Here is a 23,476-nt window from a genome sequence, read left to right on the forward strand (position 1 = left end):
CAGTCCAGTCAGCAGGTGAGGCTAGCACAAGCACAACACAGGTGAGGCCAGGGATGGGAGCCAGGAAGCAAGGGACCTGAGATGGTGCACCTGGTTGATTTTGGAGTGCTCAGAGAAGAAGGCAAAGAGGAAGGCTGATTGCAATAGATTCTTGAAGGAAGAGAGGTTGGATGAAAAGTCAAGAGAAGAAAATAACACTCCAGGCAGGGAGATTGTTGGGCCAATTTACAGAGATGTGAAAAATCAGAGGCATCTGGGAGACTAGCAAGTTTGATTTGGCTGGAAGTGAAGATAGCAACAGAAATAGGCAGAAAGCAAACAAATGCAAAGGGCAGGAAGAATGTTCAATGCTGGATTAAGGTGTTATGCTTTGGAATTTCATTTAGTAGTTAGTGATAAGGTATTTAAGGACTTAAGGCAAACATAGCAAGATCAGACTTGCAATTTTGCAAGGTAAATGTGTTCACCATGATTATCCTTTACTATTGTTTTTCTTCTCAATTTTTATCTTTGTCCAGTTTTTTGTTTAATCTGCATTTGCTTTTTGTAAAACATCAGCTATTTTATACCCATAGTATAGACTTAAGGTAAAGCAAAACCAATATTGCAATAAAAGATAGCAGAAATTTCTGTTCTTACCAAATCCTTGGAGTGCTCCCCCTAGCATTTGGGCATCCATTATGGGATTGAAATTGGGAGCAGGAAAGATGGTTCCTTGCACCTGGTGAGAAAAGTGGATAAGAAAGAGATTATAGTAATTCACATGAATGCTTTAATATTTCTCCAGATAAATGAATACAAAGATATATTCTACATATTTTAAATACTAGAAGACATGTATACAAGTCTCTTAAACAAAGGTCCTAGTTATATGCTAAGTATAGAGAGCAAATTTGATGGGGTTGATTTTATCCATTGGCCTCTATGATTTTGAAGTCTATTATTTAAATTAAAAACTGAGATACTAAAGCCAATGCTAGAAAAATGTGAGGATCAAAGTAAACAATGAATGTCTTTTTTTTTTTGAGAGAGAGAGAGAGAGAGAGAGAGAGAGAGAATTTTTTAATATTTATTTTTTAGTTTTCGGTGGACACAACATCTTTATTTTATTTATTTATTTATTTTATATTTTATTTTTATGTGGTGCTGAGGATCAAACCCAGCGCCCCGCACATACCAGGTGAGCACAATACCGCTTGAGCCACATCCCCAGCCCTGTATGTCTTCTTAGCAAACAATAGCATTTTCTTATGAATTGGAGACCATTTTACAGAACTGAAAAGAATTATATTAGGACAATGCATGTCATTCATAGGAAGAAGTGGCACTTCCTGCCACAGCTCGTTTGCACCTAAGGGGCCCTCAATCACATGAAAGAAAATTAAAATATTTGAATTGGGGTTATAGGATTCATAAAGATCTGGGTGATACAGATAGGGCAGAGATGATTTAGCTGAAACTTGTCGCTGCAAGGGAAAAACATAAAAACCTGACTGACATTTCATTTAAATTCTCTCTCTTGCCAAGAATAAAATGGCAGAACATTTAAGGCAGGCTTTGGAGCCACATGTCTATTATTTCAGACAGAGCCAGCCAGGACAGGTACAATATCATAACAGCACGAGAGAGCTGTCAGTCAAAATTTATTAAAAAGAAAGACAACTCTCCCTATTTGTTGTCATTATGTCCCAAAATATCGAGGGGGTGGGAGATGGCTTCTTAGAGTGCATGAGCCTACAAGGCCTTAAGAAAAACTCAGACACTCACTGAGCTTTTCTTAATAATACAATCATAGCTGAAGATAAAATAATACTATGAAATAGTATATATATAATGTTTATTATATATATACTAATATTATGAAATTAATTAATTAATGAGAATAAGACTATAAATCATGAACTACATGAGACCTCAAATTTATTGGAGATGGCCTAGAAAGAAAGTTCTCTTGAGCTAATCTCTGAATCTAGAAGCTGTTTTTCAGGGAAGAACATAGTAATATCAGGAAAGAACATAGGAAAGGTATCAGGAAACAACAGAGTAAATACAAATAAAATTTGGTTTTATCTCTATTTACTAGCCTGTCACATCTGGCGAGACTCTATTAAGACAATAGACTGATTCTTCTTTCATTTATTAAATTAAGTTCAGACCACAGACTCTAAAGTAAATTTGTAGTTCGATTCTCCTGATCTCAAGCATTTTTTTTTTTTTTAGTATTTTGAGCCTAGAGGAGCATGAGATTGAAACAATAGCCATCTAACTTTAAAGGTGAAAGTCTGCATTTATTACTGGCTTTTACTAAGTTCTTTTCATCTATGTTCTTCTTCATCAAGAAGATGGCTATTTTGTATTAACAGAGATATTGAGATTATCCAAGGACTGTACTCCCACACATGCACAGTATGTCCCATTATCAACATCTCCTACCAGCGTGGTACACTTGGTGCATGAACTACATTGTCATGTCATAATCCCCCACGATCTGTATTTTACATTGGGGTTCACTCTTGTTGCTGTACATTTTTTGAGGCTGAACAAACTTATAATGACATGCACCTACCATTATATCACACAGAACAGCTTCAATGCCCTGAGGAATCTCTGGGCTTCCTTCACCTGTCATGCTGTTAAAGGTTTTTGGAGGAATGAGTAAGGCATACTTTATTTTCTGCTACGAGGAGATAGAACACTTCTGTGAACATTGTCACTTACTGTCTGGATGGCCTTAATCTTACTGAGTGCTATCAGTCAAAGGCAGATTAACCTTTTGAGATTTAAAAGAGAAAGTGTCCTTGAAGACAATAAGATATATTGTTAAGTAGGTGTAAGTTATCTAGACAATTTCTCACATGGACTGAACAAATGTCTGCCCGAAAACATCTCATTAGTGGCCTGGCTAGAGTTTATTCGAATTTCTACTGGTGTATAGCTATAATGAAACTATATTCCTTTTTGGAGCAAAAAAAAGCTCTGAAAGTTACAGATAAGGAAAGTTAGAAATGTCTATAGTGATTTATCAGACAATCTGTACTCCACGTTTTTCTTCCTGTGGTTTTTTTCCCCTAAATCCTTGTACAGGTTACTAGTACAGTGTAATTTTGCTGTAGAATGTATGAATTTTTTTTCTCTACAGTTATCTCCTTTGCCATTTAAGAATATTAGTTTTTTGCCAATTTTCCTTAAAATAATACTCTAGAATATTTTTTGAATAATTTAACATTAAAAAAGTATTTAGTAGTGCACAAAACACACTTTTTAAGTAAACATTTATCATTTGTATCTATCTAGCATATTATATCATTAAATTCATTTCAATGCCAATTATGCCGCAGTAAGGTTGAAGTCAGCCACATTATTGCATGGAAAGCACATACTTTCACTTATTTTGTTGTTGGAATATTCACTCTGTCTTTTACTGATCATTTTGACTGAACTGACCAGTTGAATCTACTGAAAGGGTCAATTACAGGTCTTAACTATTTATTCCCTAGGTTGAGCAATTATTTGAAAGTTTACTAGTTGCTTTGGGATGTGAAAGTCTCTTCTTAACTTTTATATAACTACCATATCTAGAGCTACCATTTGTTTTGAGGTTACATTGACTTTCCCTTGCATATCCCCTGACCCCCCAACGTGGACTAGCCACCTCCCGTGCATTCCTTAACACCCAGTACCAACCAGGTCCTGTAGGAGGTGAATCTGTTCTGAGTCTTCTTTCACTCTCTCTTGCACTCAGGGATTTTTTTCTTTGTAATTAGTACCTTATATTTTCTCATTTATTACCTGTTGTTAAAACTTATCAAATCTAGTATTATATATTGCTGTACTATGTACTTGTTGTATGGTTTCACTTTTTAATACTTCTAATTATATTTTATGTCCCTTATCTACAGACAGTAGGTAAGTCTATACCATGATTGTCTCTATACTAAGTCTTCTTTTTAAATATTCTCATTTACTAGTGATATCATGATTATTTTTTTTTCTGTACTGCTTGGATTTCACACCATTTAACTGGCGTGTTTGAGGTCACCTTACATGTAGACCTCCACAAGGTCTATGGAACAAGTCTCTACCTGAGCCTTCTAGACTATACATTCTCAAAGGTTTGGATTTTATATCATGGTATTTGACATTAAAGTGATTGTTGATTTCACCTTTTCCAAGTTTTCAATGGAATTCCCAGAACTTTGATTACATAGATTCCTTTACAAAAATCAATTTGAAATTTGGCCAAATATGATATACTAACTTCAGGTTTAGTTCTTGTCTCTCTGTACTTTTGTTCTAGTATTATAGAAGATTATGATGGACTTAAAATATGTGTGGAAATTCCCAGTGAAATTACTTATTTCCTAATCACTTGATGGCTGTAAGAAACACCCTTTCCATCCTCTTTTTACCCTTTTATTTCTAATAATATCAGAAAGTTCAGAAATAATATCAAGATGCTATGGACTTGAAGAGACAGAAATTGGTATGGATTTTAGAGAATGGGCTTTATTTGTTGAAGATGAAAATAGAGGATGAGATCTGATCAACTGAAGACAATGAATTAAAGAGCATATTTAAGGGGAAAAATGAGACACTATGGGAAATAAAGAAAAATATTTTTGGTGTGCCCTTTTGAATGTGGGAATCTGATATTTTATATTCCCAAACACCCAAGATTAAAAGTTAGTGAGTAGAATAAAATTTTTACTTGAAGCATTTAATACATTAATAATGTATTTTAATCAGTTTTGAGATTGACTTTGGTATTATCAAAAGAGAATGAGATAATTAGCTTGAAAAAAATATGTGCATTTTGATTAAATTGAGGCTCATACTTATTAAAATTTTATAGGATTTAAACTTTCTAGATTTGAATAATTAGATAAGTAATCTTCAGTTCATAGTTTAAATAACTTTATTTTTATACATTTATTTACTACATAACAAGACAACTTAAATATTGATTCTAGTTTTAGGTGTGATAGCTTAACACATCCCCAGTCATGTTATTCATTATTCTGTTTATTCTGTTAAAATAAACAGGTAATCTATGTAATTGGTTGAGCTATTTACTGTCAATAATTTTATTAATATAAATGAAATACATCTACATAACTGATTCAAGAAAGAGGGTGATGAGGCTAGGTATGTAGCCAGAGGTTGTGTGCTTGCCAAGCAATTGCAAAACCCCGAGTTCAATTTCCTAGTTTCACTAATTGAAAAGAAGGAGGGAAAAAGAAAGAAACAAAGAAAAAAAAAAGAAAGATGATAAATTATATCAGAAAAGTCTAACAAAATACCAGAAAATTTGAAGGAGAGAGTCCTCAAGTGAAAAATAGGACAATGGTCAAAAGAAGGGCTTTGGGAAGAGGTGTGTTTATTCTTGTTTTTATGTGTAAACACCACATATTTGCTATAGAGAATATAAGTAGTGCAGAGAATTGCAAACACAAAAGGAAAAAGAGCCCTTAAATCTCACTATTCAGAAGTAACCATAAGAAACATCAATTGAATAAACAAATAGAAGGGCATTTTAAAAGATAAAATTGTTATTTTATTAAACGTTTATGTTGAAAAGATAACTATATATGATGAAATACCAAATCTTAAGTATACAGCTCTACAGATTTTTAATAGGTATATTCCCCTGTAGTATGCCTTAGATGAAGATATCCAGCAAGAAATACATATATTTTAGGAAGCACAATTATGATAAGTACTACTTAAATGCAATGAAAAAGATTAATGATAGTGAACAATATAATGAATTAGAAAAATTCATTAGAACATTAGAAATACTATTTTAAAAATCTCACCGTCTGGTTAAGAAAAGACATTATATAATTGGAATCATTATATTTTACGAATGATGTTCTGGTTTTGGGTGGGTTGAAATATAAATGTGATACAAAAGACAAGGGCTTAATTCTCCTGCATACATGTCTTGTAATTCCTCTCCTCCCACTTTCATTATTGTTAGTTATTAGTATTATTATTATTGTACCATCAAAAGTTATGACATTTACAGTGTGTATCATTACCATAATGCTGGAAGTTGTCCAAAAGTGTTGCAATGTAAGTCTAGAAATGCCCTGATGGAGTTAAGTCTTATAATCAACCAGTTTACTTAGACTTTTCTATTCCTGAATGGTTATTATTTTCTTAATTGCGTTTTGCTGACAATTTTTTCCCCAAGAAGTGCAGATGAATGGTGGTGTTTTTTGTGCGGTGAAAATCTCATGTTTGATTAGCCTTCCACTGGTAGAAAAGTGCTATTTGGAAATTTCGTACTATTGGGAGACTGGGTTTAAATAAATTTGATTTTACAAGTTGTTATACCTAGAAATACTTCTAAAACCAAAGCTTCATACTTGATTTCCCTCCTATGAATTTCATATCTCTAAAGATTCATGTATATATATTTCAATGTTCCACTCAAATCCCATCTCCCTGAAGTATTTTTGATTACCACAATTAAAATTTTCTTTCATGAATTGCTATAATAATTGCTATAATAATTGCAACAATAGCTACCATTTAACAAAGAACCAAACATTGCACAAAGTTCTGTTTCACAGTATGGTATTTGCATCCTCAGAGCCAGCCTATGATATTAAAGCTATATTTTCCCTATTTTTTAAATGAAAAAGTAGGCAGAGAGAAGGTAAGGAGCTAGATGTGGTTGCACAGATACTTAGTGACAAAGAGGAAACTTCAATGTCGGTCTACCTGGGTGCCAAGCTGAAATACTTTTTAAATACCTCTGCAATTTCTCACACCACTTATTTTGGTGGTATAAACTTTAGTGTAGCAATGCCTTATCACAGCAGTAACTTGTTGGGGATCACAACCTAATTGTACACACCTCTTAATTGGGGAAGACAATTTATACAGCACTTCCTATTTCTCAAAACACAATTCACAGTACTCTGCCTGGGTTCGTAACTAACTGATTATTTGAAGTGTATACATAGTTCAAATTTAGCTCATCTAAAAACACATGTTAAAGTCTTTTATTCTTTGCTAAACTTTCTGGTAGGTATTCATCTGCACTGCAAAACTCAGAATAAGCCATTAAATTCAGGTACCTGGACCTGGAGATGAAGTAAACCATACAGTGTAAACATGGTCCCATAGAAGGGTGGCTGGATGCTTTGGAAGAACTATGGACTGACTCTCTTTTAAAGTCTAAAATTCCATCATTCTGTGGCAATTGCTTCAATATAGCTGTATATGAGAAGAATCTGCTAAATAGAAAGCACTTTATGGGGCAGGTGCGTGTGCTAACAGGTTTTCTCAGTTTGCTATTTTTAGCCAGTTTCCAATTATATCGATGTGCAATGTGGACTTTTTTTTTTAACTCTTTTTACTAGGGTTTCTCTATATGGTTCCACCTCATTTCCTGAGAGAGTTTTATGAACTGACACTAATAGCTCCTTTTTTACTATATCATATTACTTTCAGCCTTATTTTCTCTTCACAAATCTCAATAAGTACTAAATGCTTAGAACTAAGATGAGAACAAAAACCTTTGAAAGTAACTTTACACATCATGGAAAAAATATATCAAGGAAAACATTAGATAAAAATAAAGCTACTAGCAGATAAATTTTAAAATTATAAATATGAATATATTCCTGATTGATAGAATTTCTATCATTTTTATTCTTTGTACAAATGTTCTTTGTTACTAGAATTGATAGTATAAAATATACTGATAAAGAAACACAGAAAATCATAAATAATAATTTTTATTTCTTGAAAGTCCTTATTCTTAAATAAAGAATATGCCATAAATGTTTCCTTATACTTTTTAATATTATTTGGAGAATGATTTCTTTTCCCGTTAAAAATGACCACATACATATATGTATGTTTCCTTTTAAGTAAATCTCTAAAAATCTCCTTTTACATCATGAAATGGCTCAAAAGGAGAAATCCTCTTTACTGCAGAATACATTCTGTAAAGCTTCAAACACCTCCATTGAGGGACATACAAGTTGGGTTCTCAATCATTCTAACAACAAAGCTGGGCCTGGTGGCACACTCCTGTAATCTCAGCGGCTTGGGAGGCTGAGGCAGGAGGATTGTGAGTTCAAAGCCAGCCTCAGCAAAAGCGAGGTGCTAAGCAACTCAGTGAGACTCTGTCTCTAAATAGAAAATATGAAATAAGGCTGGGGGTCTGGCTCAGTGGTCCAGCGCCCATGAGTTCAATCCCCCATACGCACCCCTCCAAAAAAAATTCTGGCAATAATTCACCATTCATTTGTATGACTTATTAGAAAAGACAGAACACTGTTAAGATCTTAGAATCTCTACTCTCTCACAAAGTACTCACATTACAGTCACTTCTCCCTTCCATTGGTTTAAAAAGATTTTTTTCAGGGGCTAAGAGTTCCACATAAACCACTAAGAACCTGCAGAGTTAATGTGGCTTCCTCCCCAGTACAGGAAATACAAGCCTGGGATCTCTGGCTGTGAGGCCCATCATCAGATGATTGTCTAATCACTTCAGCAGAAAGAGTGGAAAGGCTGATGAGTTTGGTAGATGAGTATCCCATGTTAATAAGAATAAGGGCACATGCCTTTCCTTCTGTCTTCATAGCTTAACACCAGTCACTAATCCTTGTACAATGGCGGAGGTACACATGGGGATTCAGTCCCTACTTCAGGAAGTTTGGTATGTAATTGGTGATAGAGGGTTTTAAAGAAATGATGAAATGATGTGAGTTATTTCTGCTAAAAATAAGAACAGTAGAACATGTATTTATGTATTATGTATTTATGTTTTTATTATTTTTATTATGTATTTATGTGTTAATCATTAGGTGCATTTTTGAAAGAAGTTATTTTGGAGGACACACTATTATTCCAATGTTCAAACCTCATTTTGGGAAAACTACTTCAGAGTTGCCTTTGGGATATTTGAATATTTATAAGTTAATGATAAATTGATATTTACAAAGGCTAAAGTTGGGACTAATTATATGTAGAGTAATAGAGCTATTTAACACCATTTTATATGTGTGTTAAAGATACTGTATGATATTAGTAAATCTAGAGGCAATTTCTAAAACTGAAGAAAATTGCTTGTAAATTGTATCATGTTTCAATGTCTTATGGATTAAATAATCTGAACTCCACAAAGAGTGTGTGTTTAACAATTGTGGATAGATTTGGTGTAAACTGATACCTGCTTCTTAAAAAGTATCTGCCCTGCTGAACCCTGACATTAGTCACTATATATGAAGAATGGCATAAGTTTCTAATATCACCTTAATTCAATAATGAAAATGTTTCCTAATTATTAGAACATTTGATAGTTGCATACAAATTGAATTACCATAATCATTACAAACAAAATATATTTTAATATAGTGCCTTTTGTTAATTTAATGTTAAAAACTCTCAGATATGTCTGATTTAGTAGATTAGGCACTGATAGTTCCAGCTATTTTTTGGATACTATTTTTTTCTATTATCCTGATGATAAAGGCGGCTGTAATAAACTTCACATCTCTAGCTGTTGTCAAAGTAAATGGTCACTGACCTACTTCGGGCCCATATGTAATATAATTGGCTCAGAGGGATGCTAAAAATATAATTTGTACAAAAAATGGACCGATTTGGGGAAAGACAGCTAGAATCCAGTGATTCTGTGAAAAATCTCTAAGATCGTCATAACTCTAATCAATTTTTGGATTTTATTCATGCTTATCAATAGACTGTTTAATAGTGATATTTTAGACATAGATTTGAAGAAGAAAATGATTTCTTTGTGCATCTGTTCCATCTATATGGATTATATCCCACCCCAAATTCCAAACCGAGTTCAAACTCCATTTCTTACATGAAATCTTTTCAGATTTAATCAAATGTTATTTTCACGTTGCATCCCTATTACGTGTGAACTTCCATATTTTGCATTTGTTTTTATCTCTAAATTTTAGACTTCCAGAGCACCAGTAAGTTTTTCCTTGCTTTACAAAGCATCTAATGAAGTGCCTTAGCTATACTGTGGGCTTGAAGAGTTTTTATTAAGTATAAAATTCCATGTCCCACAGTGACATCTTTAGTTTACCCAGTGGTTTTAAAAACTCATTATTCATATAGGCAGGCTATGCTTCAAGCATTTTCACCTGCATTTCCTCAGTAATCATCTCAGCAGTCTTGTGAGACTGATACTATTAATCTTATTTCATACATGAGGAGCTTGTAAGGCTGAGTAAGTTGTTGAAAACCACACAGGTAGTGTGACATGAGGCCAACTCTCAAATCCAAATCCAAATTTAACTTCATGGTTAGTGCCCTTTCCATTATAGTTGTAATTGATGTAAAATAAAATAACATGTACTATTCAATTATTTCTTCATCTTTTCAAGAGAAAAAAAATATTTTCACTTGCATAGGACCCCATAGGTAAAAGCAACATTCTAAAAGCGCAAGCCCTCATTTTTGTGTTGCTGCAAGAGAAAGAAGAAAGTTGTGTCTGTGGTGTGTGTGTGTGTGTGTGTGTGGTGTGTTAGAAGAGGGATTGAGAAAGATAGTTAAAAAAAAAAATTCCATAGCTGGATCACCAAAATGCATTTTAGAACAAAATGTCTGACATTTAATTGAAAGTTATTTGCAGAATACCAAGGCAGACCCCCTTGTTGTCATGAACTCCCAGTAGAGGTTGGTTGGAGTAGCCTCTTGTTGATGGCATGTTGGAGGAGTGAAGGTATCAGGGGTTTGTGCCACGGTGGGGTTACCCAGCATTAAGAAGCCTGACTGCATACCTTCTAAACTAATAAGCAAATGGAAACAGAGCTTCAAGTGAACAAGAGAGACTCTAACCTTCATTTTCTGTGTTCCTGTAGCCTTAGAAAAAGATCTTTAGGGAGACAGAGTCACTGGGATGAGATTTTTATGAGCTTAATTTAAATCTCAAAGGATGGTGTGACTTTAGCATATATCTGTGTAAGTCCCCCAAAAGATATATCTATATATTATCTAATCAAAATAAAATTTAGTGAACAGATGACTAGCTCATTAATACTCGCACAGCTAGTGAGATTAAGATAGGTTTAGTCATAATAGTTTTAAAATTGATGCAGAAATATTTATAAATTTGAAGCAATTTCTAAATTAGTTGTCATAAAATCCTTACAACTTCATAGTTAGATGTCAAGGAATTTTAGAAAGAGAGACTTCATTTCATCCACATAGCCTCTTTCAATTAACATGTAAAAAGCGTGTTCACTGACATGATTTTACTACCTTAGGAAACAATTTCTAGGAAGATGGGATTGAAAATATCTTTATCTTTGTAGAAGACCACTACACATAACCCAATTAAAGTAAAATAGAAAACATCAAGTGCTATTCGTTCTCCAAGGCTCAAGATATCCAGTTTCTAATAACTAAAACCTATGAATGTTGACTTCCATGGCAAACCCATATGGACTGTGCAGATACGATTAACTTAAGTATTTGGAGGTTATCATGGGTTATCTGGATGGGCCACAAATATTACTCCAAATACATTGACTAGGAGAGAAGGAGATTTAACTGCCAAAGGAGAAAGGGGCACAGCAATGAAAACAAGATTTTATGTTGCTGACGATAAGAAGACTGGTTTAGAGAACGTGGCCTCCAAAAAGAGAAGAAAGCCATTCCTTTCCTAGACTCTCCAGCAGGACCAGGCTTGTTGATACCTTGACTTCACTCTAGAGAGGTTGACTTTAGATTTCTGATCTCCAGAACCATCAGCACATAAATTTTATCAGTTGAGGCCAGACTAAATTTGTGATAATTTGTTACAGTAGCAACAGGAAATGAATGCATTCACTTTGGATTCCTTGTCTTTGCAATCCTAAACTCTTATGCTGCAAAGTTGCCCAATCTTAAGCCCCTTAACACCTTCATCAAATGATGTGTATACATCTGGAATAACAAGGCAATGAAAGAAGATCAGTAATAAAAAATACAGAAAAACTTACAGGCAATGAAAAAAATCACATCTTTAAATGAAAATAAAACACCTACTATTATAGAATAAAAAACTAAGATTAATATTTATGACCTTACATTTATATATATTCAGGTTATTTATAAAAGAAATACTTTGGCATTAGAATTCCCTTTCAAAGAATCAAATGGGAGAAGGCATTTGATCCTTTTCAGAATCAAGAGGAAAAGATCTAGAACTCAAAAGTTTTAAACCAGCAAAACTATAATTTGGAAGAAAAGTAAAAGGAAAATATCATTTGTAAATCATTTCTAATAGATAATACTCCAGAATAATTCCAAGCAAGTGAAAGGGGGCAGTGGCACATGTCTGTAATCCCAGCAATTGGGAGGCTAAGGCAGGAGGATATCAAATTCGAGACCAGCTTTAGGAATTTAGCAAGACCTTGTCTAAAAAAAATAAATAAATAAAAGGGCTGGGGACATAGCTCAGTGGTAAAAAGTTCTTGATTCAATCACATTATAAATAAGAAAAAAGAGAACACAGTGTATAGAAGTAAAATAAGAAAATATAGTAGTCAACATTCAGTGAGATATCAATATGTGTCAGGAATTATGCTAAATAATTTACATTGCCATATACTATGGTTTGAATGTGATGTCCTCTCCAAAATTTGTGTCAAAACCTAATCACCAAGTGATGGCATCGAAGCTGGGTGGGAGGTGACTGACCGCATGAATAGAATTAGATGCCCTAATAGAAGGTCTTGGAGGGGACAGTTTGTCCCTTTTGGCCCTCCACCTTCTGTGTGTGAGGACACAGTTTTCCTCCACTGTGGAGAACATACTCTTGAAGGTGCCATCTAGGAAGCAGAGATCAGACCTTCACCAGACAAGGAAATGGCTGGTGCCTTGATTTAGACTTCTCAGCCCCCAGAACTATGAGAAAATCAATTCCTGTTCTGTATAAAATTACCTAGTCTAGGATATTTTCTTACAGCAGTACGAAATAGACTAACACATTCTAATACCCAGGTATTAGAAAATAAAGCATACAAACAAATGGAGTTGCTACTAGCTAACATTTATGACCCACCTAGATTATACAGAAGAAGCTGAGATGTAGAGAGTTTAGTTTCTGTTGCTAGGCATGTGGTCAGTAAGTAATGGACCTCAGGTTCAAACCCATGTCTAAATGATTCCAAAGCCCATGCTCTTAACCACTGAACTGACTCCCCATCCGAAGAAATATAATAGAGACATTTTTTACCATTGGATAATTATCTCATATATGTTTAATACAAACAATTTGGCAAATAAGGAACTCTTGAACAAAAAGTTGGAAAAACATTTATGATTTTGTTTTCAGATTATTGTTAAATATTTTAATCACTGTCTTAAGAAGAAATAAGCTTCCAAGTGCTCTTCTTGTGCCTTTCATATCCTTACACATAGTCGTAAGATATTTATTTCCAAATGGAATCACCTTGACATAATATTTTGTAATCTCCCTGCTCTTTTATTCTATAGGATATTTTCCAAAATCTATTGTATTATTTTCTTATATTAGAAGATAATTATCATGGTGCTTGCTACTTAAAATTCCTTATGAATAGTCTAATTCTTAATAAGATGTCATAACATTCTTTATTTTCATTAATCATTTGTTAATTTAAAATAATTGAAAAAAATCATTTAAATCTAATGAACATATCTGTGCCCTGAATAGTGTGTAAATGTATTTTGCAAAACCTGATGTTCCAGAGGGGAAGCAAACACTACACTTATTATTTGTTAAATTACTATGCAATTTAAACAGCATCTTTATATTCTTTCTCTAATTTGATGTTATTGGTAGACTGTAAAATGCATGGCACGTGTTTCTATTTTTATATTACATATGAAGAATGATGACTCAATATTTATACACAGCCACTGGCTTAATTGGAAGCCTAGAATAAGAATGTTCTGATTTTAAATCCAATGCTTTTTAATATATTTTATCTCTTAGTCTTCTTTTATTCACTTTGCTAACAATTGTTTTCCTATTTTAAAAAATAAAGATTGTGAGGAAGTGATGAGAGAGGACATTCTTGCTTGGTGTAGGGCAGGCTGGGTGGATGGGGAAGGCTAGGTAAAGCATTCAGTCTTCCATGTTTAGCTATTCTGTTAGGCATAGGGTTTTGTAAATATCTTATCAGATTAAAGAAGTTGACTTCTCTTCCAAGTTTGCTGAGAGTTTTTAACACAAAAGGTGGTATACTTGTGAAATGCTTTTTATGTATCATATTTTGTTAACCATATGACTTTTATTTTTCAATATGTTCCTATGGTGAAATATAGTGATTGATTTTTTGAGTGTTGAGCCAACCTTGTATCATTGGAATAAAAATCACTTGTTTGTTCCACAATGCTCTTGTCTTATATTATTGTATTGGAGTTTCATTTTGGGTTGGGTGTGTATTTGTATCTATATTCATCAGGATTCCTATTCTTCAACTTTCCTTTCTTATAACATTGATTTGGTTTTGGTGTCAGTGTGATTCAGTTCCACACAATGAGTCAGGAAGTGTTCTCACTCAAGAATGTGAATATTTATCTGTAGCCTGATATCCATTGGGGGGAAAAACACAACTGGCATATTCTCCTTGTTAAAATTCTTTTCACAGGGTAATGGCTAGCAAATTTTGAACGATATGGTTCAATAAATGAACAAATGTGTTTCAGATATTGATAGTTTATGGTTTGGATCTGGAACATCACTCAAAGCTCATGTGTCAAAGGCACTGCAGTAAAATCCAGAGGTGGGACTTTCAGGAAGTGATTGGATCATGAGGGCTCCAACCTCATCAGTGGATTCATCCATTTGATGAATTAATAATCTGAATGGACTATTGGGTGGTGACTGTAGACATGGTTGGAGGAAGTAGGTCACTGGGGGCATGTTCTTGGGGACTATATCTTCTTGTCCCTGGTTCCTTCTCTGTCTCTCTCTCTCTCTCTCTCTCTCTCTCTCTGTCCCGTATAAACACACACACTTCCTCACTGCCATGAGCTGAACAGCTGTACTTTGCTAAAGGCAAGCTTGTTTTGATGGTCTGCCTCATCTTAGGCTTAGAAAAATAAAGCCAGCAACCATAGATTGAAACTTCCAAAAAAGTGAGACAATATAAACCTTTCCTTCTTGAATTTTTTGAGTCAGTGAGAAAAAATGGACTCACATGGATAGTCATGGTTTTTGCTATGTGAAAAATAACTTACAAATAATCAGGAAGACTGGGATTATGATGTGGATTACATTAGAAGTGTGAGAATGAAGATAGATGAAAAGTAGATAAGATACATATAAACATAGATATATGTAGATAAATGGCTTTGCTTATAAAGTTCTTTGCATTGTCCACAAACAGATCATATAACCAGTAATGGAAAAGTGAGTAATTCCAGGGCCACTGTAGGAAGAAATACAAGGTGAAGTTGGGACATCTTGTAAGAGCAATTAAGAAAAAAAGCTACTCACACACACACACACACACACACACACACACACACCATTGTAATACTACAAGAATAATTCTGCAAATAAAATCCTCTAAAGAGGCAAAAATCACTTGAGAAAGAGCTTTTAGAAGAAGAGAGTAATGGGATATACTGAAAGCACCTAACCCCAAATATTTGTTAATTACAAAAAGTCGAAGTGGGAGGAGACTGTGGACTCTTCACAGTGGAAGACCCACAGGACACCATGTTACCTAAGTGGTCACTGCTGGGAGCCACAGGTGACTATCAGGCATCCTCTGTCACTATGTCCTTGGTATACTGTATCTATTCTGTTTCTCCCAAATATGTACAACCTCCACTGAATGAAGAGAAATTTCAGACAATCCCAAATTAAAGGACATTCTGCATATAACTGATGAATACTCTTTTAAAAGTCTCAAGATCATAAAATCAAGTGAAGACTGAGGAACGGTCACAAATGAGAGGAGATTAAGAGACATGGCCACTAAATGTGAACTCTTAGTTCCTGGAACAGGCAAACAAGGGAATACTAGCAGGAAACCTGGTAAATTCTAAATCAAATCTGTGGTTTAATTAAAAGCACAATGCTCATGTTCATGTCCTAGTTTTGGTGACTTCAGTATGCTCATGTAAAATGTAAACATTAGGGAAAGCTGGGGGAAGGGTCATTGGGAATTCCAAATTATTTTTACAACTTGTCGGTCGGTCTTAAAATTCCTACAAATAGGATGTTAAAAAATAGTTTTTAAGTATGATTCTATTCTCACAAATTCAAAGATGAGAAACCATTAAATGAGAAATTATTACATTGGTTTGAATTTTGGTTCAAATAGTAATGTGACAGGATTCCCCACCTATGGCAGCTGGAGAACTAAGATAGAAGCTCAAACCTGAGAATGGTAATGGGGTGTAGCAGGAAGTAAAGGGGCCCAAGTGCTTGTAAGTCCTATCCAAAGAGCAAACTATAGCAGGGGGAAGATTGGAGTGCTTAGAGCTAAAGCTGAGGAGACCTATGTGGGGCACTTACAGAGGGAAGAGCTTATGAATAGATAAAGGACAATAATCATATAATTGTAAGAAACGTCCTGCCTCACTGATCAGATTGAAAGCAATTCTGAAGTGAATCTATTCTACATCCCACTCTGGAGCAAGACACTTCTTACATATTGAAATGGCATGACAGAAGAATAATACCATTTTTTTTAAAAAAAATTTATCCTGTCTACATGTCTTTTGAAACTAGAGAGAAAAACATGTCAATTTAAAAATATGACTAAATGCAGTCAAAATTAACCAGATGCTTTTAAGTCCCAAACACCGTTCAATGATACTACAGAGTTGACTACATTTAGCCTAACAATTAGTTCCCATCAAATTTTAGGTCATGTGAGTTTTCCTTTGAATATTTTCTTAATATATAAAAAGAATTGTGAAAGCAAACAAAGGAAATCAAAATAGATCTTATACCTGCACCCCTGCATTTTTTTGAGAGAGAGGAATGAAGCCTAAGAGCTGAGAAGGAACATGCCTGCTTTGTAATTATTGGCAGGCTAGTGCCAATGACATGTCAACCTGTGGTTCTGAGGAGCATCATTGAATGGCTGACATTATGGTTTTTAGAAACCATTTCCATCTCTGAAGGCTTCAGATTACCCCATCAGTATCAGATGTAAGAAAAAGGCCAAGACTGCTACATGGTGAATTTAGAAGTCATTAACGTCTTAAAGGAAGAAGACACAGCTATGCCGGTATTCATAATTTCTGGGATAAATGACAATCAGAACTCCAGGGGTGTGGGATACCCCATAATTTCTACTGACTATTAAGTTTTGAGAGAGTCATTCGTGACCTTTCTTAACACACACACACACACACACACACACACACACATTTCAAAATGGAAATTCCCCTCTCACTGAATGTTCCTGAATCTAACCTTCTTTTGCTGCGCAGGGACTACTGTAGTCACTGAGTGTATTTACTTTTCTATATTCAAGTGCCACGCTTGATCAGGCATCCAGCAGTCAGCACAGTAGGTGATGTAAGGTACACAGAAGGTGTGTGTGCCCCCAGGCACCAGTGTGCTATCTCTCAGCACCTTGTCTGTTCTCTTACCCTTTAAAACAAGGACATTTTGAGACTGGCAGCTAAATGAATGCCTAGAGGAATGTGCACACACATTCAACAGCTTCAAAGAGTGGGACAATAGTAATTAAGTGACAGCAATTACAAAAGAAGGATCCAGCTATAAAATACAATATGATTTACATTTCCTTTCAAACCATTATTAATACATAGTACTTAGAGTGATGTGTTTACTGGGGTTAAAGTGATTTCTTTTTTTCCCTAATGTGCAATATTGCTACTGTACTTTCAATTCTGGCTTATTTAAAATTACAATAGCACAAATGTTCCAATTGAGAGAGAAAATGATAAATACATTAAGGTATCCAGTTGCTTTACTGTAAATTGCCATAAAATAGAGATGAAAACCAATGCAAAGCAGCCTGTAAGTGAAGTTGGCTTCTACTTTATCCAGACTAGGAATATGTAAAACACAAAATCTTGTACACAAATTAATTTTATGCTTTATACATGATTTAATTTTGTCATGGTCTGTTGATTATTTTTTTTCTGATTTCTTTTAGCATAGTAACAAGAATGTCTGAAGGACATCAACTAAAGCATAATTGAGAAAGAAAATATTCATAATTATGTGTTGTGATATGGGTGAGGCTGAAAAAGAAAACGAGCCCTAAGAAGCAATTCTTCTTTCTCCTTACAGGAGAATAGCAAGTTCACAAGGTATAAGGGACCCTTTATTAATCATTAAAGGTAAGGAAAAAGAGGCTAGGCCAAGAGATGGACAATGTGAACTCTAAGGTAGTTTTAAAAAAATTCCTGCGACCCCTTTCTTTTTGTTGAGTAAGGCTGAGCTATTCCTGATGATAAAGAATTTCTGCTGAGAGAAGAATTCCACAGCAGATAGAGGGTTGGGTGTTGGCTTTGGAGGCTGAACTACAATGAAAACATCATTAGTAATATTGTGGAAACGACTTCTTTCTGCCATTTCCACTCCACCTAATTACAGAAATTCATGACTCATTAAAATAACTATGACTCATATTGCTCAAATATGATTTCTAAGACTTTTATCTTGTGATTTAATGAAAGAAATAGTTTTTCAAAGGTTGTGATTTGTGATAATCTGATGACTTCCTTCCTGTACTGTTTTGTAGGTGGGTTGATTCATTAGGATAAATACACTAAAAATATCATTTACCAACTTTTCTTTGTTCTTTGGGGGTTTTAAAACTCCTAATGTTCAAATTTAAAGAGGGTTCTAGGTTTAAAGTAATATTTTAAATGAGCACAATGATTTAATATTAATAGTAGAGCTAAAGTTTCAAAATAATTTTCCAGACAGTTGAATAATCATCTAGAAAGCTCTCTAGCATTGCAGAAAAACCAGTACATCTAGAGAGGTGTCCCATCTTCTGTAAGACCTTTGATATGTATACTGAAAGTACTTGGGGAAATGCAAATTTAATTTTTATTATTGTTATTGTTATTATGGTAAATATTCTAAGAGCTTGCAAACTTGGACCAAAGGCTTTCTTAAAATTGCCCTCTTCAGTGATTTAGGCTCTATTTACAAATAAAGATTATACTGACTTGAACAGAATATATACTTACATTCATGGTACTTTTGATGTTACTAAAATTTATTCATATAATTTGAAATAGTCAGCAGGGTGTGGTGGCACAGGCCTGTAATCCCACTGGCTCAGGATGTTGAAGCAGGAGGATGGTGAATTCAAAGCCAGCCTCAATAAAAGTGAGGCACTAAACAACTCAGTGAGATCCTGTCTCTAAATAAAATACAAAATAGGGCTGCAGATGTGGTTCATTGGTCAAGTGCCCCTGAGTTCAATACCCAGTACCGTCCCCCTCCCCAAATTTGGAATAGTCATACATACATATACATTTATATTGAGATATTGATTAATGAAGATATGCACCACCTCTCTAAATGCAGTGTATCCAGATTCTGGGTTTTGGAGTTAGAGAGTTGTATTCAAGCTCTGGCACTGGTACTTCATGAAACCATGAATATTAGCTCATGTACTAGCTGATTACCTTCTGGAAGTGCTTTCTAAGTTACAGATATTCTTAGCAATTTATGTGCCAATTAATTCTCAAGAGACCCTTATTAGATAGGCACTATCACACCCTCTTAAGAAGTAGGAAAATTGAGACGCAGGAAGATAAGCAAATTGTCCTCATTCACATGATCCTGTAATCTAGGCAACAAGGTGGGCTTTAACTATTGAACCCACTGTTCTGTACACATGTGTGCCCAGCCCCTGTATTAAAATCTACCTAAGGTGGTTGTACTTTTTTCTTTTTTCATTAATGATGTGCTCATATTTCACTTCAAGGTAAAAGTTATTCCCTTTAACTTAAAGGAAGTCCAATACTTATTAGTTCCACAGAAGCTTCGGTAAAGGTTGAAGCCATAACCAGCATGACTCCTAACTTTTGTTGAATCAAAGTGTGTAAAGTTCAGACAATATGGTCTTGTGATAGTGAAAAGCAATCTAAAGTATGAATAACCTTTTAATAATATTTGTTCAGTAAGTCATATTGCAGATAAACAATCAAAGTTGGATTTCTTCAGTGCAAGTTTTTCTCCCAGGAACACCTTTCTATATGAAAAGTCAGCTTTGAAAATAATCTCGCCTTATCAACAGCCTCTGTTCCTGTGTGATATCTTCCCAGCCTATAATCACTCCTGGATAATATGCCCTGAATTTGTTTCAGATAGTGAGTGCTTTTCTTTCACTCCACAAAGTTCATTGCTAAAAACAGTGCTATTTGATTCTAGTTGGGTTAATATGCCGAATTTTTCCTGGCCTGAAGTAGACATGGCCTAAGTTGCTGCTGCCTGATGTTGGTGTTCTTGAGTCATTCTGGTGCAAACGTAGGTAACAGCATCTAATCTTACATCTCTAAATTGGTTTCACAAAGAATCTACTCTTTGTCTCTTAACATGAAGACTGATCTTATGCAGGAAGATTAGGCATCTCTCTCTCACTCCCTCTCTCCTCCTTTCTCTCTTTCTCTATAAAAATGGATGGTTTTGCAGTCTGAACATAAAGATAGAAATTATATAGGATAATAATATTTAGGCATTTCTCTATCTCTTTCTCTCTCCCTCTATCTGTCAAAATGGAAGATTTTGGAGGTAGTTTATATCTCATATCTGCTACTTTATGGCCTTTTTTTCCCCAAGAAGAATAGTCATGTCTTTGAGCCTTAATATTTTCATCTGGAAAATGAGGACAGTGCTACTTTCCTTGAAAGTTGTGAGGATTAAAAATAATATGTCAAATCCTCGAGTAGAAATCTAATACCTCCAAGAAGAATTTCCAAATTTTATACAGTAAATTATATTCTTATAAAAGAATTTGCTGAGTACAAAATTAGAAAAGTTATACAAAGCTCCTATTGTAATACAGAAACTTTCTTGCATAGATATCAAATAATAATATATAATTTCTCTAACACATAATGTTATCTATGTATGAAGCTTATAGATGTATGATATACTACTTTTAATATTGCTATGATTAACATGTTTCTGCCAGTCAATGAATACAGTAGCAATATGAAAAGGTACAAAAGGATCAAAAAGGGAACAGGAGTAAAGTTAACATAGATGTCAAAAGGAATCTATAATAAATAAAATGATACTGTATAAAAAGGGAGGCATCAATTGGTAGAAAACAGGACAAATCAGCAAACAATTTCTTTAGGAGAATTAGGGAAATATAGTCTAAAGATATATACATACATATATATATCATATATATATAATATATGATATATATATGTAAAATGTATTTGTGTGTGTGGAGAAGAAAGAGAGAGAGGAAGAGAGAGAGGGAGAGGAAGAGAGAGAGGAAGAGAAAGAATTGCTTTAAAATTCAACATTGATGATGTAAAACAATTTTACAATCCACACTTGCTGAGATTATACATAAAGAATAATATTTATCTCTAATCATAATATTTATCTCTAATATGTTTAATATAAAATACTTAAAAATGAATTTTGAGATGTGCTTAAATCTAACTTTTCAACTTTCATATTTCTTTGTTCTAGAAGTATAGCAAATCATTACATTTCTCAAAAATTTTGCTAACATGGGAGCTTAAAACTTTGAAATATAATTTACATATTTTAAATGATAAATTGACATAAATATTAAGAGTATATAGTGTATAACATATGATTATTTCCAAAGTATTGTGCTCAAATAAATAGAAAGAGAGAAAACTATAGGTTGTACAAATTGAATCATTTACCATGCTGGTCTAAATTACTTGATACCTTTTATTTTTCTGTAGTGAAATAAAGTTGCCATACAATTAGTAAAAGAATACTCATAACTTTCAACTGAAAAATGAGATCTTGGCTCTCAAGTTGAGAGTAAGGTTGTTAAACCAACAGTGATGGAAAGTAGTCATATTTGAATCCTTCATTCAATATTTGTTTGAAAAATAAGGTACATAATTAAAATTTTCTAGAAAATAATACTTTGGGAATGAGTAAACAAGAAAGGTTTTTGTGCCAAAGTTTAATGAAATAAATAATGCTATGTTTTTTTTATATAAAATCTTCCTGGAAAGATCTTTTTTATAATATAGATTTTTTTAAAAAATCATCAACCCACTCACATATATAATTTCCAAGGCCATATAACATATATATCTTTTCAAATAATCTATATAACTCTATGTTAGCTCTTCAAAATTTAGTAAAATATAAGAGTTGTTAGATTAGAATGATTCAGACAAGAAAAAAATAAAATTAATTAAAATAATTTAGATAATCTGAACAGATAATGGCTGTAAAATAAAAATAGTTTATTTTAAGAATAAAAATAAATAAATAATCATTTAAATTTTTTAGAGACAGAGCTATTTATGGAAACAAAATCTTATAACTTCAGTCATAATTCTGAGTCAGGTTAATTATGAAAGTAGAAGCAACTCGATTGCCTCTGTGGGATAATGCATTTAAGATTTAATGATATTACCTTCTTTTAATAGTGATATTAAGCATCTACTAATTAAAGCTTTAGTGAAAACAAACTAAAACATCAATATTTCCTATTGAAAATGTCAAGTAACACATAAAATTTAAAAAAAATAAGGGTTAAATTATAAAAGACTGGAAATGTTTGCAGAAATAACAATTATACTTACATAGTTCCCACAAAACATTTTGATGATAATGAATAACTTCAGCGTAGATCACAGGATTCTAGTAAGTGATCAATTACATAGAGCAGTTATACTGTGAAGCCAGAAAGAATTGAGGTTCACTGTTGAATCAAAGTGAAAGATGTCCAGTCGTTCACTTCAGTCTCTCAGACAGGAGAGTAGGGCCAATAATGGACACAGCAGGACTCAAGATCCAGAATTTATACTTAGTTATCAATCATAGGTAAATAGGCAGAATTATTGCACAAAATAAATAGAATCATTAGCCTGACCCTTGGTTGGGTGTTGATTTAAGAGGAATAAATTAGCTGAACAATGGAAGAAGTATAAACTTTTGCAAAGCTAATGACTCATAGAAAGGTAAGTCAATTAGCTCTAAAGTTAATGATTTATTTTCTGTTAAATGATTGTTAACATCCTAGCTCTTTCAGGTACTTCAACTCAAGTTTCATATTTCAAATTTCTAGATTCTGTGGGAATCTGTCCCATGCCCACCCACCTCCCCCATATATATTAGGATAGATGTGATTGCCCAGCAATAAAAATATTTGGAGAAACATACCATTATTTTTCACACTTCATTTTCAAGGATATTGTTTTAATATTTTATTATATCTTATGGAAACAAGTGTAAAAAAATTGTCAAAGTCCAATATAGTATCAAGAACTGTCTATCCTCATAAGTTTCATATGTCATTCTAAAAATAATTAA

At 33.7% G+C, this 23,476-nt stretch overlaps 1 protein-coding gene across 1 annotated transcript in view; it reads right to left on the reverse strand.

Moving 5' to 3' along the window:
- Anxa10 (annexin A10) overlaps positions 1-23,065 on the reverse strand; it is an 81,028-nt gene extending 57,963 nt beyond the window's left edge. Inside the window, exons 1-2 of the mRNA XM_015486231.2 lie at positions 22,747-23,065; positions 640-721 (exon numbers count right to left, since the gene is read on the reverse strand). Of these exons, the coding sequence (XP_015341717.1) occupies positions 640-721; positions 22,747-22,764 (100 nt within the window). The 5' untranslated portion in view covers positions 22,765-23,065. The remainder of the gene's footprint in view (positions 1-639; positions 722-22,746) is intronic.
- Between the last annotated feature and the right edge of the window lie 411 nt (positions 23,066-23,476).

The sequence above is a fragment of the Marmota marmota genome, unplaced genomic scaffold (genome assembly GCF_001458135.2).
Source record: "Marmota marmota marmota unplaced genomic scaffold, marMar, whole genome shotgun sequence".
Classification (NCBI taxonomy): Eukaryota; Metazoa; Chordata; class Mammalia; order Rodentia; family Sciuridae; genus Marmota; species Marmota marmota.